At 41.3% G+C, this 18684-nt stretch overlaps 1 protein-coding gene and 1 non-coding gene across 10 annotated transcripts in view; one reads left to right on the top strand and one right to left on the bottom strand.

Moving 5' to 3' along the window:
- Positions 1-8443: 8443 nt before the first annotated feature.
- TRNAC-GCA (transfer RNA cysteine (anticodon GCA)) lies at positions 8444-8515 on the bottom strand. Its single transcript has one exon. It is a non-coding gene; the product is annotated as a tRNA-Cys (tRNA).
- Positions 8516-14139: 5624 nt separating this feature from the next.
- Positions 14140-18684, top strand: part of RPGR (retinitis pigmentosa GTPase regulator) — an 85053-nt gene continuing 80508 nt past the window's right edge. For 5 of the 9 annotated variants that reach the window (XM_070289878.1, XM_070289881.1, XM_070289880.1 and 2 more), the window contains exons 1-3: positions 14144-14355; positions 16374-16499; positions 16934-17026. In XM_070289878.1, coding sequence (XP_070145979.1) covers positions 14193-14355; positions 16374-16499; positions 16934-17026 — 382 coding nt within the window. In that variant the 5' untranslated portion in view covers positions 14144-14192. Of the gene's footprint in view, positions 14356-16373; positions 16500-16933; positions 17027-18684 lie in introns of all 9 variants that reach the window. The other 4 variants (XM_070289883.1, XM_070289885.1, XM_070289884.1 and 1 more) reach the window with 2 other exon arrangements.

Genomic DNA, 18684 nt, shown 5'->3' with positions numbered 1-18684 from the left:
CAGACAACTGGAAATAAAAACCAAATCTCTACTTTTGTCTGACAGTCTTACTGCTGCAGATTACAAAGGATATTTAGGAAGTCATTTGTTAATGGAGATTTGTCTTTTTTTGGAGGAGACAGAAAACACCTTGTTTTTGAGCCCTTCTGAATATCTAGAAATTCCCAAGTGTATGAGTCTTAAAAGAAGGTAGCAGTCCAGTTCCCATGAAGGAAGCCAAAGTGAAAGAAAGTGAAGTCACTCAGTGGTGCCCAACTCTTTGCAACCCCCTGGACTGTCCGTCCGTGGAATTTCCCAGGCAAGAATACTGAAGTGAGTTGCCATTTCCTTCTCCAGCAGATCTTCATGACCCAGGGATCGAACCCTGGTCTCCTGCATTGCAAGCAGACGCTTTACTGTCTGAGCCACCTGAGAAGCCCCCAACAAAGCAAAGGAGGCGATATTTCCTGTCTCCACCTCTTAGCAAAGAGGGTGATCTAGTAGGTGAGCTAACCTCAGTCAATTGGATGTTCCCATCCAGGACTTTGCTCTCAAGAATGTAACTGAAAGATAAAGGAAGAGATTAGAAGCATAGTGAGAGCAGGTGTCCATCCAGCAGTGGTATCCTAGTCAGATTGCTCCTGTTGGGTAGCTTTCCTTGATCTCTGCCTTTTTTTTAATGAGCCTCATTCCCCAATCTTCCCATTAATTCTCTTCACCAGCTGATAGCCTCTAGTGCGAAATACCTACCCAGGAAAGTTGGGAGGGGGCGTAGAGTGAAGTCAGACTCTCCTTGTTTCCCATGAGATTGCCTTGGGTTGGCTGTTCGTTGATAGAAATGCATGTTCCTATCAAGGTGACCTACTTTACACCACTCTCCTTCCAAGTTCCAATGAACTCTCCATCCCTCTATCTCTTTGGGCCAAGGGAGAGCAACAGTTCCACGGCTTTTAGCCCTGGGTCTTGGCACTATACCTTGTGGTTGTGCCCCAACTCCCTTCCAACCCTTTGAAATTTGTTCCTTTGTCAATAAATCCATTTCAAATTATTCTAATAAGAAGCTTTCACCTGTTTGTCAGAAACCTAACTGACATGCCTTCAAGTATATTTATTTTCCGGTTAGCTTTATGCCAAAGAAAGCCTACAGTCTTAGCAATCTGGGAGGAGGGGAAAGAAGAAACAAAAGCTCAGAGTTGGGGTCAAAGGTGAAATTTTCAGTCACTGGCAATAAATGAGGCTGAATGTAGCCAAGGGACCCTGTTAGGAAAAAGTTACCCGTGTAAAGGCATATATAAAAGTAGTTCAAAATACTCTTAGAGTCTAAGCCTGATTCCAATCACAAAAGTGAAGTCGCTCAGTCGTGTCCGACTCTTTGCGATCCCATGGACTGTAGAAAGGGCAATGGCAAATAGCATATGTAAAAGGGAACTCTTGTTCACAGATATACAATTACTGAACAGTTGGGCCATTCATTTTTTAAGTGTTTGGACAGTCATTAAGTCCTCCTTCCCTCCCAGTCCCTATAGTGTTCTGTGCAAATTAGAATGCACATTGGTTCTCCATGTCTCTGCCCAGCGGTTTTCTTGCTGTCAGACAGCGGCACAGTGTTTGGAATTATGCAGCATGACAAAGCTATTGATCTAGCGCCACCTAGACACACCAAATCAAACTGCAGAGCTGCCTCCAACTTCATTAATGGAATACTGAATTTGAAGACACAGACCATAAAGCAAATAAGGGGAATTTTGTATTATGAGGGAAAGTAAACCATATGGAAAAGACTAGCTGAAAGCCAGGCACTACAGGTTTTGAGCACATTAGGAGTTATTATCCTGATTTAACAGATAAAGAATCAGAGGCTAAGAATAAGTAACTTGCCCGGATGACTCAGGTAACAAGTGGTAAAGCCAGAATTCAAAAGCATGCAATAGCAAGCCTATTTCCTCAATTGAGGTGTGTGACCCTCCCCTCCTCCACCGAGGGGATGCTCAAGATAATCCATCTTGGTGGAGCAAACCAAATATTAGAGCTTTTAGTTATGTTTATTCTTTATCTCATCATTTAAGCTTTTGTGTATGTTCTACAATATACACAGTATATTAGTACATGCATGCACACACGTATTGCTTCTCCTGTGTAGCTTTTCTTGATCTCTGCCTTTGTTTTTTCTGAGCCTCATTCCTCCAACTTTTCACTGATTCTGTTACCAGCTGAGAGCTTCAAATGCTAGATATCTACCTAGGAAAGTTGAGGTGCATGGGTACATTGATGAGCTCTTTTTTTTTTTTCCTGCCTTCTGGTTGGTTATGAATGAGATATGTGATCTACAGGTTTGAAGACCACTACTCTGTGCTCTTTCAAAAGGCAGTATAGTGGACATGAATTTGAGCAATCTCCAGCAGATGGCAAAGGACGGAGGAGCCTGGTGGGCTGTGGTTCATGAGGTCACAAAGAATCAAACACAACTTAGCAACTGAACAACAACAACAACATAGTATAGTTATTTGGAGCTTAGATTCTGGAACTAGACTCTGTATTCAAACCTCAGCCCTACCACATTTTAGCTAACTTTGGGTCACAACTTCTCTGTACCTCAGTTTTCTGTGATAGGCAAACTTAAATAATTAATACATAGAGTGCTTAAACCAATGTCTGGCACAAACAAGAGTGTCATAATCTAAGGCATTATCATCCCATCACATGAACCTTAAAAGTAGTCATCTAGGAAATAACCTAGTCATACAACTACTACCATATACCTCTCCTAATTCTTCTTTTGGAATCGTCTTTTGAGTTAGTCCATGAGTCACAGGAGATCATCAAGTCCATTTCTTTATAGTTACTCTTTGTCACCCCAAAGCATGTTTTTTTCCTTGAAAATCTTTTATAGTTTTCATCCATTTAAGTTCCAAATTGTTCTTCAAAATAAATCTCTTTTATGAATCTAATACAAGTATAGAGATTTAGGATTTTCACTTCCATGGCTTTTTACAAAAACGTAACTCAAACTCCAGAGTCTCTTCCAAAAGAGTCAAAGCACATCTCCAGCAGTTTCAGCAATGCTAGACCAAGTGACTGTACAGAGAAAGAGAAATTTCATTTGGATATCTAAGTTATGTCTCATATTCCTGCAAAAAAATATAACCATTTTATCAAAGCACAGTGTAATGTAGGGAGTCCAGTAACCAGTGTCAAAACTCGGCTTGATTATTGGTTCAATACTTGCTAATAGAATCACTTACAGATCACTAACACGTGTAGAGTGATTTAATGATTTCTTGCTTATGAGTCTGGGATGGGAGATGAGCTCAGTGAGGTAGAGAGCCAAAAAGTAGGCTATTGGCTGGACTTTGCCTTTTATTTTGAATGAGTAGGGAAACCATCGGAGGGTCTTGAAAAGAGGAAGGCATATCCCTTAAAAGGATCATTCTGACTCCTGGGTTGTGAAAACTGTTAGGATGGAGGCAGTTCACTGATTAAGAAGTGATGTGCAGGGTATATTTCTGTTTTGTATATAAGTTCATTGGTATCATTTTATTTTTTAATCCACATATAAACAATATCACATGGTATTTGTCTTTCTGTGTCTGGCTTACTTCACTTAGTATGATAATCTCTAGGTTCACAGAGGAAAAGGGCTGGGTGGGATAATTAGAAAAATATCCACACTACTACATATGAGATAAATACAGCAAAGATCCACTATATAGCACAGGGAACTCTATTCAATATTTTGCAATAAACTCTAAGGGACAAGAATCTGAAAAAGAATACACACACACACACACACATACACACACACACACACATATCTGAATCACTTTACTGTAAACCTGAAACTGATACAACATTGTAGATCAGCTATACTCAATTAAAAAAATAATTACAGTGACATTTGACTTTAACAGATAATTGATAATGTATGTTGTACTCCAGGGCTACAAATAAAAACTTGGACCATTTAAAAAGAAAAGAAAAGAAAAGAAAAGAAATGATGGCAGTACTCCAGATGAGAGGTGATGGTATTTTGGAGCAGGGAGGTAATTTTGAAGGTGATAAGATATGAGGAGTTTGCAGATATATTTTGATATTCTTTAGCCAAAAGGAATAATGTAAGTAAAAGGCCCCAATAAGGTATCTGGTATACACTGAAACCAATAAAAAGACACAGTCATTATTTTTTTTTTTAATTTTTATTTATTTATTTGGCTGCTCTGGGTCTTAGTTGTAGCATGTGGGATCTAGCTCCCTGACCAGGGATCGAACCTGGGCCCCCCGCACTGGGAGCTCAGAGTCTCAGCCACTGGACCACCAGGGAATTCCCCAAGACACAGTCGTTATTACTTTATGCTCACAACTTGTGCAGTAGTCAATGGATAGCCAGTTGTTCAGGACTGTTATGAACTAGGATCTTCCAAGATATCCTTTTCCTTCCTAATATATTTTAATTTTTCCTCAGTAGACAAATAGCATAGTCCCCAGAGTTAGGTTATTGTAGACAGACCAGTATGACTTCAAATCTTGACTCTACTGCTTACTAGCTGTTTGATCATAAGCAAGGTGCTTAATCGCTCTGTACCTCAGGGTCTTCATCTGTAAAATGGACTCAATAAAATATACCCCAAGTGCTGGGAGCCACCACGGGAGATCCCACCCATGACAGGGTCATGTGGAAGAGAACTGTTAAGCAAGGCTTCAGAACTCAACGGGCTCCCTAGGCTTTCTCGAGCATCTACCCTAAAACCAGAATCTGTCTGTTTTACTACTTCATGACTTTCACCAACTCCTCTGACATTAACAGGGGTCTATTACTGACCACCTTTCTCTGGAGAAAATCAACTTAGGGCTATAGCTAATAAGTCTCCTGGACATGAAAAGAATATTTCCAATCAAAACCCCTCTGTTAGCATCATAGCTTGCTTGGCAGGTATATTCAGACCCTTGCAGCTACGCATATGATTATTTACATCCTCCCAACTGTGAGAGGCACGGAAAGCCTAAAACATAGAGCCTTTCAAAGAGTTAAAAGTTATTAGAGTAGTGCTAATGTAGGATTTCATTATTGGGCCAATGCTTGTTGCTAAGTTCCCATATCTCTTATCCGCTGTGCACCTGGGAGTGCATTAGTTAACATAGTTGGAATGTAAGAAAAACTATAGCCTTGAAATTAACCACATCAGACTTTTGAGATAATTGGTTCTTTCTTGTAACTCACTGCACCTTTACTCCGTGAGAAATGTAACTTGTTTAATACTTTTTGAGGCTGACATAGATTAAAAATATAAGAAAAAAAACATTTCAAGGGAAAATAAGTTTTCTGGTTGAGAGCCTTTATCAAAAGAGGGTCATAAAATGTTCACAGGCCTCCAAGGACAGAAGATAATGTACACAATATTGTTTATGGGAAAGGTTTGCAGAAAAAATCCTGGTTTCGATAAAGACAAAACAGATGTAATGTTTGGGCTGACTCTGTATGACTTTGCATCTTTCATTTTCCTCTATGTACAAGTAAAGGTATAAGAGACCCTTTTAAAAATAAAAACAATGGGCCTCGCTTGAAGAAGCTTGGTCACCCTGTGTTTTTCTTTTTTCTCTTTTTTTCTCTCTTATTTTCTTTTTCAGGCTGACCTCTTGGAGCATAGAGGCTCCCTGCGTTCACTTATCTGCCCGGGTTTCTAAGACCTGAACAGGAAGACGTTCTGTGTCTTCACTCCCTCGGGAGACCGGGAAGGCACCTGTGGCCTCCGTGAACAGGGCAAACTTCTTGTCTCGAAGTTTTATTGGCTTTCTATGTAAACCAAGGAATATCAGCCTCTTCCTCTCCTCTATTTTCTTATCTACAATATTCTTTCCTTATCTCTCTCTCTAAATCATCTGCCGATGCCGTTTTTCCTTCAGGTTCCCTTGGATCCTGCGGGGGCTGGACCCCGGCACTCAAGGAGTCTTATGAGGATTCAATAAGTTGATAAATGTAAAGTACTGAGAAATAATGCCTACCACATCATAAATAATCATTAAATGTTAGCTGTTATGATTGTCAGCTTCAATCAGCTTTTCTATTTATTATTTTCATTTCAAATCTCTTTGATTTTGATTGAAAAAGCAAATCGTGTTCATTATTTAAAAATTAAAGCCATACAGATATAAATGAATTAGAAATTAGAAGTCCCCTCTAATTCCTCACCCCAGAGGTAACCACTACTGCATAGCATAGTAAAGGTTGGTCCAGATATTTACCTATGTGTATATCAAACCTATTCATGTAGTTATAGCTATTAATTTACTTTTATATAGTAGGGTAATACTCTGCATATTATTTTACAACTTGTTTTTATCACTAAAAATGTGATCTTAGATATCTTCCCATATAAGTACACATAAACTCATTATACTGATTTTCATGGTTGCATAGTATTCTGTTGTATGGAAGCCTAATAATTTACTTATTCATTAACTTATTGACATACTTTATGTGTCTTTAATTTTTCTTAAACAATGCTGTAATGAACATCCTTGTACATATTTTTGGTGCAAATTTGTATATTTCTGTAAATTCTGTAAAAAAACAAACTTTCTGTAAAAAAAAAAGCTCTGAAACCACATATCTCCAGAAGTGATTATGATGAATAAGAATTATATGCTTTTAAAATATATATGTTTAATTTATATTGCCTTTGAAAAGGAAATGTGCTCACTTCTCCTGCTGACTAGGTCCTGGCAATCTTCTTAATCCTTGCCAGTCTAATAGGTAAAATAAATAAATATTATTGCTTTATTTCCACTTTTAATAGTAAATTATCTTTTCATGTGTTTAAAATTTGAATTCTTCAGTACAAGCTTCCTACTTTTGTCCATTGCTGGAGTTTCTTTTATTTTATTTTTTTCCTTTTTTTGTCTTTAAAATTTGAAAAAAGGCAAGCCATAGGCTAAGGAAAAATATTTGCAATACATAAATTGACAAAGGATACTGGATGTTTATCCAAAAGAAGTTTGAGCATTTGTCCACAAAGAAACCCTGTGCACATCCATAGCAGCTTGGTTTATCAGAGACCCAAACTGGAAACAACCCAAATGTCCATCAATAGGTAAACAGAGAAATAAAGGTATATCCATTAAAATGAACAAATTACCAATATGTACAACATGATATCTTCTCAAAGGCATTTCCTTGAGAGAAACCAGACACAAAGGAAATTGTACAAAAGACAATACTAATCTATGCATGATGAAAAATCAGAATGGTGGGTTTTTTTCCAGGAAGGTGGAAGTGGAGGAGGAAAACACATATCTGGCTTAGGATGGTAGTTAAATGGCATAATGGTATATACAATTGTCAAAGCCCATCAAAGTATTCACTTAAAATGGGTGTATCCATTTTTAAGTAAATTATGCTTCAATCATGTTGACTTAAAGAGAAATAAATTGTTTTGTTCCTGAAGCAAAACATTTCACTTGTACATTAAAGTACAGGAAATTAGTACAGAAAATAATACAATAGTCCCTCACACATCACCACCCTAATTGAAAAGATGTTAACATTTCACCATATTTGTTTGAGATCTCTGTTCTTTTGAAGGAAATAAATCATGACTGAAACTTATGAAGTTTCACTGCTCATCTCTCACCCTTCCTTTCTGTTCCAGAGGAAATAACTCTTCCTAAAATGATGTTATTCCTTCCCATGAATGATCATGTTGCATGTCTCTATACAAATATTCTATTTATGATGTGTTTAAAATTTATAAGATAAAATAGCATGACATAGCACATATTTTGTATTTTTAAAATTTTTCTCAACAGATAAATTGTTGAGAATTCCTCATGTCCAGACATGTAAAACCTCATGTCCAGACATTATAACTACTATATGATATTCCTCTGTGTGAATAAATAGTATCCATTCCTCAACTGATGGAAATTTAGGTTATTTCCACTTTTTTTCCAAGATAAACAATGCTGAGATGTATATCCTCATGTATGCCTCTTTGGGACAGGTTATCTTTTCAACTTCAGTTTTGACAAATTATTTTCTAATGCATTTGTACTAATTTGCACTTTCACTAGCAAGTTTCCTGTATTCCTAAATACACTTATCAATATTATTATATTGCCAGTAATGTGAATATAAAATATCATTTCATTATCACTTATTTTGCATTCTCCTCATTTCCAGTAAGATTAAATATCTTTTTACATGCTTATTGACCATTTGAATTTTTATCTCTGTTAATGTGATGCCCTTTGCTCATTTTTTCTTTCTTATGAGTTTGTCTTTTTCTTATCAATTTGTTAGTATTTTATACATATTCTGAATATTAGATCCTTTATCCATTGAAGTGAAGTGAAGTTGCTCAGTCGTGTCTGACTGCAACCCCATGGACTGTAACCTACCCCACTACTCCATCCATGGAATTTTCCAGGCAAGAGTACTGGAGTGGGTTGCCATTTCCTTCTCCAGGGGATCTTCCCGACCCAGGGATTGAACCTGGGTCTTCTGCATTGCAGGCAGACGCTTTACCATCTGAGCCACCAGGGAAGTCCTTTATCCATTAAATGTCTATAATTACATTTACCAGGGACTTCCCTGGTAGCACAGTGGTAAAGAATCCATCTGCCAGTGCAGGAGATGCAGGTTTGATCCCTGGGTTGGGAAGATCCCCTGGAGAAGGAAATGGCGACCTGCTCCAGTATTCTTTCCTAGAAAATCCCGTGGACAGAGGAGCCTGGCAGTCCATGGGGTTGCAAAGAGTCAGACACAACTCAGTGATGAACAGCAAAAATCACATTTATCAGCCTTTTCCTTTACTGCTTCTATAAACTACTTATGCTCTTCCACAAGTTAATCCCTTGCTACCCCGAGTGTGATCCATGGACCAGTAGCATTGATAGCATCTGGAAACTTGTTTATAAATGCAGATTCCTAGGACCCACTCTGATCGCTAAATTAGAATCTAAATTTTAACAAGACCAGAAGATGATCTGTATGTGTGTGAATGATTTTTAAATACTAGATTAAATGATTAAGAAATATGCAAATTTTCTTACCTGGGGTAATAGCCCAGTAATCCCCACCTTTCTCTTTCTTCTTTATAAATAAAAGTCCTGCCTTGGACCTGTATGTCCTCAATTCATATACCTTGGAGTGTGTGTGTGTGTGTGTGTATGCTTAGTCTCTCAGTAGTGTCCCACTCTTTGCAACCCCATGGACTATAGACCACCAGGCTCCTCTGTCCATGGGGATTCTCCAGGCAAGAATACTGGAGTGGATTGTCAGTCTCTTCTCCAGGGGATCTTCCTGACCCAGGGATCACACTCAGGTCTCCTGCATTGTAAATGGATTTTTTACCATCTGAGCTACCAAGGACACTACAAAATTTCAGAAATCGAAGAAGCCGTTAGAATCTGATTTGTAAATTCACATGTTTATGGGATTTCATAGTGAGGTTCTCAAAGTGGAGACACACCTGTTTATCTGATTCCAAAGAGAGAAATAAGCAGTGATAGTAGCCGAGTGGTGATAACATTCAAAATGCATGCTTTGGAAGTTTTGTTGAATGCTATCAAGGAAGGAACTAGTTCAGCTAGGATGTATAATCCATCAAATGTCTTCCTTGTTCATAAGTGTGTCTATTTTTAGTTGACACAAAATGCTCCAGAAATGAGTCACAGCAAGAATTAACAGGGGAAATTGCCAAGAGTTGTATCTATTATCAGATGTGTGATGACTTGTGTATATCAGCGTGATTTGCTAAGGAGCATATGAGTGGTTGGGCTTTCCAAGTAGCTCAGCTGATAAAGACTCTGCCTGCCATGCAGGAGACCTGGTTTGATTCCTGGGTCAGGAAATTCCCCTGGAGAAGGGATAGGCTACCCACTCCAGTATTCTTGGGCTTCCCTGGTGGCTCAGACAGTGAATAAACTGCCTACAATGCAGGAGACCTGGGTTCGATCCCTGAGTTGGGAAGATCCCCTGGAGAAGGGCATGGCAACCACTCCAGTATTCTGGCCTGGAGAATCCCCATGGACAGAGGAGCCTGGCGGGCTACAGTCCATGGGGTCGAGAAGAGTCAGATATGACTGAGTAACTAAGCACAGCATAGCACATATGAGTGGCTGGCCATGTATGAAGGGGGCACTGAAGAGCACATGACTGCAGTGGGGAGTCATGAAATTTTACTTTCAAACTCCTTGCCTTCTGCAACACGAAGCAGGTGACTCCACAGGTTGAAAACATCTTGCTACGAGGATGTGGCAGAGGTATTTCCTATTCACTCAATGTCAGAAGTTCCCCACCACCATCAGTGTTCAGGAGCACAGAATACGGGATCTGGCCAATGGGTGGTAAGAAGGAGAAACTGTTTTGTTTGTGTGAAGCCACTGAGATGTGGGTGGTGGTCGCACTGCAGCATAGCCTGGGTTACACTGACTGATGCAGTGAGAGCGTAGCAGACTCTGCCTTATTAATACTGTTGCATGTTACTCTATGCCAGGCACCAAGCAGTTAAGTGCTACCCAGTACCCCATAACAACTTTCTGAGATAAATCACAGTATTATCCTATATGAGAGATATCTATATCATATGTATCAATAGTATTTGATATCATTGCTGTGTAGATATAGATATATGGGCTGTTATTGTTTAGCTGCTAAGTCATGTCTCTTTTGCATCCCCATGGACTATAGCCCACCAGGCTCCTCTGTCCATGAGATTTCTCAGGCAAGAATACTGGAGTGGGTTGCCATTCCTTTTGCCAGGGGATCTTCCAGACCCAGGGATTGAACTTGGGTCTCCTGCACTGCAGGCAGATTCTTTACCATCTGAGCCAACAAGGGATGGCAGCTTTATGTGTAGCTGGAATATATTGGGAAAGGATGTGTTCTTCCTTTCCTCTTGTTATGCTGGAAGTAGTGTCTCTTCTTCTCAGTAGGGCAGTCCCTCCACATGAGATCTGGATGCCACCTCTTCCTCCCTTCCATTAGTGATTATTCCTGCACTCTCCCAAATCTGTGTTTTCCCCACTTCTATTCAGTTTGTCCCTCAGCATTCCCAGATCTCTCCAACCTTCACAAAAGCCTGCCATCCACCCATTTCTTCCTCCTTCCCTCAGTGTCCCCCCTCTCCAACTACTACGATACCATTCTCTGCCATCAACTCTCCCAAAGAGCTACTTTCAACACTGATGATGATCTCCATGTGGCTAAATTCAGTGGACAGTTTTCACCTGACATCATTTCTCAGCATCACGTGACAAGATTATCCACAGCCTCCTGATGAAACCTCATGCTGTAGGCTCTTCCTCTCTGGTCACTGTCTCCTTTGCAGCTGCGTCATCGGGTGCTGGGTGATTAAATTTTAGCCTTTGTCACAACTCATCTTAGCCTCTCTTTTCTTCTCACCCTGTAGGCACTTTTCAGTCTTTCACCTAGCAGTCTTTGCTAAGGCTGCTATCACTATGTCGACCCAGGCATCCCTCAAGTGGGCGACTCCACCTGGAGCTTCTGCTCACCAATTGCCTGCTCAGTTCCATGCTTCCAATTTGACGTCTTAGTGTGGACAAGCTGGACCATCAACTTCTCTCCCTCTGTTTGCTTCAGTGCGTGCATGTTCAGTCCCTCAGTCGTGTCCGACCCTTTTGTGGCCCTATAGACTGTAGCCTGCCAGGCTCCTCTGTCCATGGGATTTCCCACGCAAGAATACTGGGAGTGGGTTCCCATTTCCTCCCCCAGGGGATCTTCCCAACCCAGGGATCGAACCGTGTCTCCTGCGTCGGAAGGTGAATACTTTACCACTGAGCCACCTGGGAAAAGTCTCTGCTTACTTCACTTCAACCCCTCTTGCTCCATCCTCTGAGTTCCCCATCTCAGTAAATGGCACCAGCCTCCGCCTATTTGCTTATGTTGGAACTTGGGAATAGTGTTGCCTCAATCCTTTTGGGAGGGTTCAGCACAAAAATGTGCTTAACTCTATTTTGAAATAAAAAAAACAAACTAAAGCATATCATAACTAAAGTAAGTCTTTTAAATTCTGCTTTCCTCACAGGGACTATTCTGATGCTTTAAAAACAGAATATCAGATCCTTTCCAAAATAATTTTGGGCCCTTCTTTTGCTGTTGCTGTAAAAGCCCCTGGCCTGCCTAGGAGTCAATAGTCAGACACCATTTCCTGTTGATTCTCCTTCTTAAAATATTTTTGAACCTGTCTGCTCCTCTCAGGTGCCAAATGTGCTATATTTCAAGGCTGCATGATGAGTATCTAAATTTCTGCAATAGCTCCGAATCCTCCTCCCTGCTCCAAATTATTTTCTATAAAGCAGCCAGGTAGGGTGATTGCAGGAATATATATATATACCTGATTCCGTCAATTCACTGTTTACAAACCCTCAGTGGCTTCCCATTGTCCTCAGGATAAAATCTCAGATTTGCAATAGGCCCAAGATCCTGCCAGTTTGCCATGGGCCAGTGTCACCTCTTTGAGCTCCTTGAAAGAGCCAAGCTCCTTAAACATCTTTGTAGCTGATTTACTCTTTGCTCCAGAGCTCTCTCACCCCTCCCAGCTTCTCCTTTCTCAGTTCTTAGATTCAGTGTCCTTTCTTCTGGTAAGTTTTTCTTAACCTCTTACTCCAGGTCAGTGCTCCTGGCTTAAATGCTTTCTTAGTAACCCCCACTTTGCTTTGTAAGTAAACAATTATTTGTATATTGGATAGTTTAATATCCCCTCCTAATCTACAAACTCTAGAAAACTCAAGCAAACTCCCTGAGAAAGTCAGTATTCACTCGAGTACACACAGGAAGTCCAGGATCCTTGAATCCAACTTTGTCTGATTTTAGAGCTCACGCCTTAAAGTTGAAAATTAGGCTTTATTTGGTGGACTTTATTCGGAGGACTTGAGCCCAGAAGACAGCCTCTCAGCTCTGAGGGACTGTTCCAAAGAGGTAAGGAAGGAGCCAGGATTATACAGGGGTTTTATAACAAAAACCAGACAGTCAAAAGTTTACTGTTAGATAGCTCAAATTAATGTGTGTGTGCTTAATCCCTCAGTCATGTCCGACTCTCTGCAGCCCCATGGACTGTAACCCACCAGGATTCTCTGTCCATGGGATTCTCCAGGCAAGAATGCTGGAGCAGGTTGCCATTTCCTCCTCCAGGGGATCTTCCCGACCCAGGGATCAAACCTGCACATTGGCAGGTGGATTCTTTACCACTAGGGCCAACCTGGGAAACCCAAGTTTACGAATTTAGCTCTCTTCTATGTTTGGGTAATGCAGGAGTCTGTGCTCAGGGAAATCATTCCTTTGATATGCACCTTAGCTCTCTAGGGCCAATATCCTGTTCTTCCCCACACTGAGGCCCCTCAGGGTGCACCTTTGGGGGTGGCTGCAGTGGAGGGGTGCTTAGCTCTGGGCAGCTCCTTTGTCTCCATCCTAAATTCCCTCAGGGCTCACTACTGGGGCCTCTGGTAGGTGCCCCTTATGGCTTGATGGCCATCCTTTGTTTGTTAATACGACTGGCAACATTTCTCCTCCACAGGAGAAACAGGAGAAAAATGTTAACTTATCTGGCTAATACTAGAACAGTGGTGTTCTAGTGTGGGTGAATCTCTGTGCAAGTTCAAGTCAGTTGTAGATTTCAGGAAACCTCAGCCTTCTGTGTGTGGGGGGGGAGGGGGGTGGAGGAGGTGTTCAGATTACCCGCAGGACTAGCTAAACTGGACCCCAGTTCTTCCACCGTATAATCTCACATCTCTAAACGGGGGTAACATTAACCAGCTTGCAGGGCTGTAGTAGAACTCATTCATCTAATACGTATTTAATGAGCATCTAGTATATTGGGGTTAGGTGATGGGGATGCAAATATGATTTAGGATGTTGGGCAGAGTGATTATCTCATTTAGTTATACGTGGTCACAGGTACTAGTATTAACACAGCTGTGTGCTGACATTTGCCTGTGGCACGTAGCTTGAGACAGGGTGTGACATTTGTGACGCTGGTCACTATCTGTGACGCTGGTCACTATCTTTCCAGATTACCGCGCGGTGCGACCACACCTCCGCTCCGGCCACCAGAGGGCGCGCGACCTCTACCTTAACGGTCCACTGCGTCTGCGCCTGCGCCGCGCTGGCTGCCCGCCCTCCACTCGCCTCGCGCCATAACGCTCCGCCCCCGTTGCCCCTAGCGGCCGTTTGTTGACTTCCGGGAACGCGGGAGTAGCGGATGCTCCGAGAGTCGCTATGGGGGCCCAAGGGGCTCCGGGCGCCCGCTTCGGAGCTGAGGCACTGCCTTAGGCCCGGCCGAGTCGACCCCGCCGACTTTCTGGCCGAGGAGCAGGCTTTCCATAGCGCAATTACCATGGGGGAACCCTATGAGATGGTGCCCGGTGAGTGGCGCCCGCGGCGGTGGCGGCGGGCCGGGAGGGAGGGTCAGCGGGCGGGCGGACGGCCAGGCCCCGCCTCTGGGCTGGCCCCGTCGGGGGACAGGCCTGGGCCGCGGCCACCCGACTACGGTCAGAGTCTAGCCGCACCCCTGCGGTTGACTGAGAGGAGAAAGAAAGGAGGGGGAGGAGGGGGACTACGGGGAAAGGGGGTGCCGGTCTTTCTTCTTCTAATTCTTTTAAAATAAGTTTTCGATGAGTTTCTCGAAGGCAGGGGCAGTTTTCACCGCCCTATGATCTTCCCAAAGTACTTTGTTTGAGGTCCTCAGAACCCGATTGTGTATTGAACGCAGTAAAGAGTGGCTGACCGGGGGACGTGCGGTAAAAGAGGATGGGGAAAGGAGGGAGCCATTAGTGAGTGGTTTTTTGAGACTTTACCCCCGAGCTCCAGAAATAACCTTTGGCTTTGTGACTGGGTACCACGTACGTTCTTTGTAACAGAAATAGACGTTTCACGAAGCAGTACTTATTCTAGCCACTTGGGATGTGCTCAGATCTTTCCTGTAATACTTTACTTTTTTAAAATGGTCATTATGACCCACTAAGTTGATTTGCTGACCCACTCCTCATAACTCCGTTGGTAAAGAATCCGCCTGCAATGCAGGAGACTCTGGTTCGATTCCTGGGGTCAGGAAGATCTGGAGAAGGGCTAGGCTACCCACTCTAGTATTCTTGGGCTTCCCTTGTGGTTCAGCTGGTAAAGAATCCGCCCCCAATGCAGGAGACCTGGGTTAGATTCTTGGGAAGATCCCCTGGAGAAGGGAAAGGCTACCCACTCCAGTGTTCTGGCTTGGAGAATTCCATGGACTGTATAGTCCATAGGGTCGGCAAACAGTTGGACACCACTGAGCGACTTTCACTTGTATGGGTCACGACCAACAGTTCGGAAAAAAAAAAAACAAACACTAGAGCAGAATCGTTCTGTTTCTGCCAGGCTCTTGGGTTCAAACATGATTCAGTTCCTGCCTCGAGTTTACACGGTAGTGAGACATACAAGAAACTAAACAAAATGACAGTATCGATTGACAGAAGATGCCACTGGGGCAGCACAGAGCCACTGGCCCCCTGGCTTGGGGTGAGGGTAGCCGGGGGAAGGCTTCTTGGGGAGCCAGAGCAGGACAAAATAGTTGTAATTATTCATTCTATTAAAAACTCAGAGCCTGTTCTAGAACCTGGCCTCCTATATCTATCGTTATCAGTTTGAACTCGCACACCTCACACTTGTTCTCAAAAGGTTTTTCCACAGTGGCAAGTCTCTTGAGCATTAGTATTTATTATTAATACTTAGGTTTTCTATGTCTTTCCTTCTGATACCTGTTTAATCTCTTTGTGTGTAGTCATCCTCCTTGAGGTTTCCTCAAAAGCTGAGTCTGGTCTCGTGTGTGTGTGTGTGTGTGTGTGTGTGTGTTTAGATATTAATAGCTTTGGGAATCTCATAGAAGTTTTTGGTCTCTTTCCAAAATGGTACTGGAGTAAACCAGTTTGTGAATACTCATCTTATCAGGTAGTATTTAGTGACTTCATTTAAGAATGTCCAAATCTCAACATCCTGCGTCCTCACGATGTTACTGATGAAACTCAATGCTGTCCTGTTTCTGCGTGTGGAGAAAAGCCTTCAGTCAGAGGCTAGACTATGCGACGTTCACCAGTGTGAGTGGGGCATCGAAGGTATCAGCTTATTTCCAAGGAGTAGATGGTCTACCCAGTGGCAGCAGGACTCCTTAGTCATTGTGACAGTATATTTCTTACTTTACACCCGTAAACAGATAATATATACTTGATTTATTAGATCTTATAAATAAAACTAGAATGAAGTCTGAGGAGTTAAACTGAGTTAAGTTGGAAGAAGGAGGGTGTAGGCCATGTGGAGCAGATAAAGTCCTGGAAAAATATTTTAGTTAACAGGCAACATGATAAAACTTGTGAAATCAAAACTCTCATATATTTGTCTCTTTTATTTGCAGATTCGGGTGCTGTGTTTACATTTGGCAAAACTAAATTTGCTGAAAATATTCCCAGCAAATTCTGGTTTAAAAAGGATATACCTATATCTCTTTCATGTGGAGATGAACATACTGCTATTACTACAGGTTAGTGTTAAAATTGTAAATGAAGATAGTAATAACTTAGAGAATCCTAAGTATTGTAGATGTGTTGTTCAAAACATGTTGAAGATATACAGAAAGTGAATTTTTTTTTTTTACCTTGCCAGAGAATTCTTGACAAACTGATTTATCAGGGAAGACTTTTAAGTTCCCTTAGTATACTGACACGTGATTTTCTATGCATATTGCTTTCTTAGAATAAATCTATTTGAATATATTCATAACATCAAAAAAACTGTTACTGTATAATCTTAGAAACTCTTTACAACTAACATAATATAGCTATAAGTAGATGGGCAAGGTAACCTGTAAAACTGATAACATTGTTTAAGTACAGCTTTTTTATTGTTTTCTGATGACTTTATCTCACATTATGTTGAAGATGCTACAGTTTATTATTTCTGTTTCTTTCCCACCAGGAAATAATAAGCTTTTCATGTTTGGCAGTAACAACTGGGGACAGTTAGGATTAGGATCAAAAGCAACTGTTAACAAGCCAACATGTATCAAAGGTTTGGGGTCTTTTCTTATCACTTTAAATACTTAAATTATATAAAGTACTTTTCTATTGATTGTGTAATTCTTTAATATAAATAATAAAGCCTTTAGTTCTTTATTCACTGAGATTTACTTGAATATTATTGGCATTTAACTTTATTTTTCATGTGATATTCAGAACTACTTCTATATGTTAGGATTTAAAAATCACATTGATTTTAAACCCAGAGACCACAAAAGAAATAATGATTCTATAGTACTGTGCACTTGAACATCATTTTTTTTGCCTGTTTTGTAAACCTACTTAAATATTACTGTTATTGTATATACAGAGAACAAACAATATGATAGGGTTTTGAGCTCTGTCTCACTTGTTAGAGTTGTGAACATCATGGTTCTATGTAGTTGCAGGTTTTATAAAACACACTTTACCCTGCTGTATATAGTTAGCAGATGTGCTGAAGAAAACATCAGGCCTAGGTGTTGATTAGTACTAGTGTTCTTACACGGAGAAGGCAATGGCACCCCACTCCAGTACTCTTGCCTGAAAAATCTATGGATGGAGGAGCCTGGAAGGCTGCAGTCCATGGGGTCGCACAGAGTCGGACACGACTGAAGCGACTTAGCAGCAGCAGCAGTGTTCTTACAAGAACAACAGGACAAAATGTTTCAAATTAGGATTGTCCCAGAAAATATAATACCTTTACAAAGCTTTCTCGCCATTATGTGCAAAAGCTTCTGTTTGGTTTAACCCATGAACATCAGCCATACTTGAATGGTGATAGAGACTCCTTGGGATATGGCAGGAATAGGATTCTTTATCTTTGTAGCCAGATTTTTAATTTGAGCTCAGAATTTCAGTGTAATTTATCATATCCATGCTTCCCTGGTGGCTTAGATGGTGAAGAATCTGCCTGCAGTGCAGGAGACCCAGGTTCAATCCCTGGTCAGGAAGATCCCCTGGAGAAGGGAACAGCAACCCATTCCAGTATTCCTGCCTGGAGAATTCCATGGACAGAGGAGCCTGGTGGGTTCTATGGGGTTGCAAAGAGTTGGACACTATTGGACAACTAACACACACATACACACACATGCTATTTGTAGATATTGTTGTGGAACTTTTAAAGTATTCCACTAAGTCAAAAAATATTTACTGAGCACAGGTGACTAAACCCTTGAGTTTCTTTATAGTGCCTACTATGCTTACTGTTCAAAATCGAATGAAAGTGAACGTGTTAGTTGCTCAGTTGTGTCTGACTCTTTGTGACCCCTTGGACTGTAGCCCACCAGGCTCTTCTGTCCAGGGGATTTTCTAGGCAAGATTACTGGAGTGAGTTGCCATTTCCTTCTGCAGGGGATCTTCCCGACCAGGGATTGAACCCAGGTCTCCTGCATTGAAGGCACATTCTTGACCATCTGAGCCACCAGGGAAGTCCAATACCTAATAGACAAGCTAACAAGATTGTCTAGACTATGAGATCTTTGAGCCAGGGACTCTGTCTTAGTGATATTTGCAGCCCCTATGCTGAGCACTTAGGAGATGTTCTGTAAATGTTTTTAATATGTAAATGAATGAATGAAGAACTTTACTGTAGGTATATGACTAAACAACAACAAATGCCTATGAATGTTGAACTTAGTGCTTTGTTGTGTGAGGTAGAAAGTAAACTTG

The sequence above is a fragment of the Ovis canadensis genome, chromosome X (genome assembly GCF_042477335.2).
Source record: "Ovis canadensis isolate MfBH-ARS-UI-01 breed Bighorn chromosome X, ARS-UI_OviCan_v2, whole genome shotgun sequence".
Taxonomy (NCBI): domain Eukaryota; kingdom Metazoa; phylum Chordata; class Mammalia; order Artiodactyla; family Bovidae; genus Ovis; species Ovis canadensis.
Note: the sequence above shows the minus strand (reverse complement) of the source record. Positions and strands in the feature narration are given on the sequence as shown.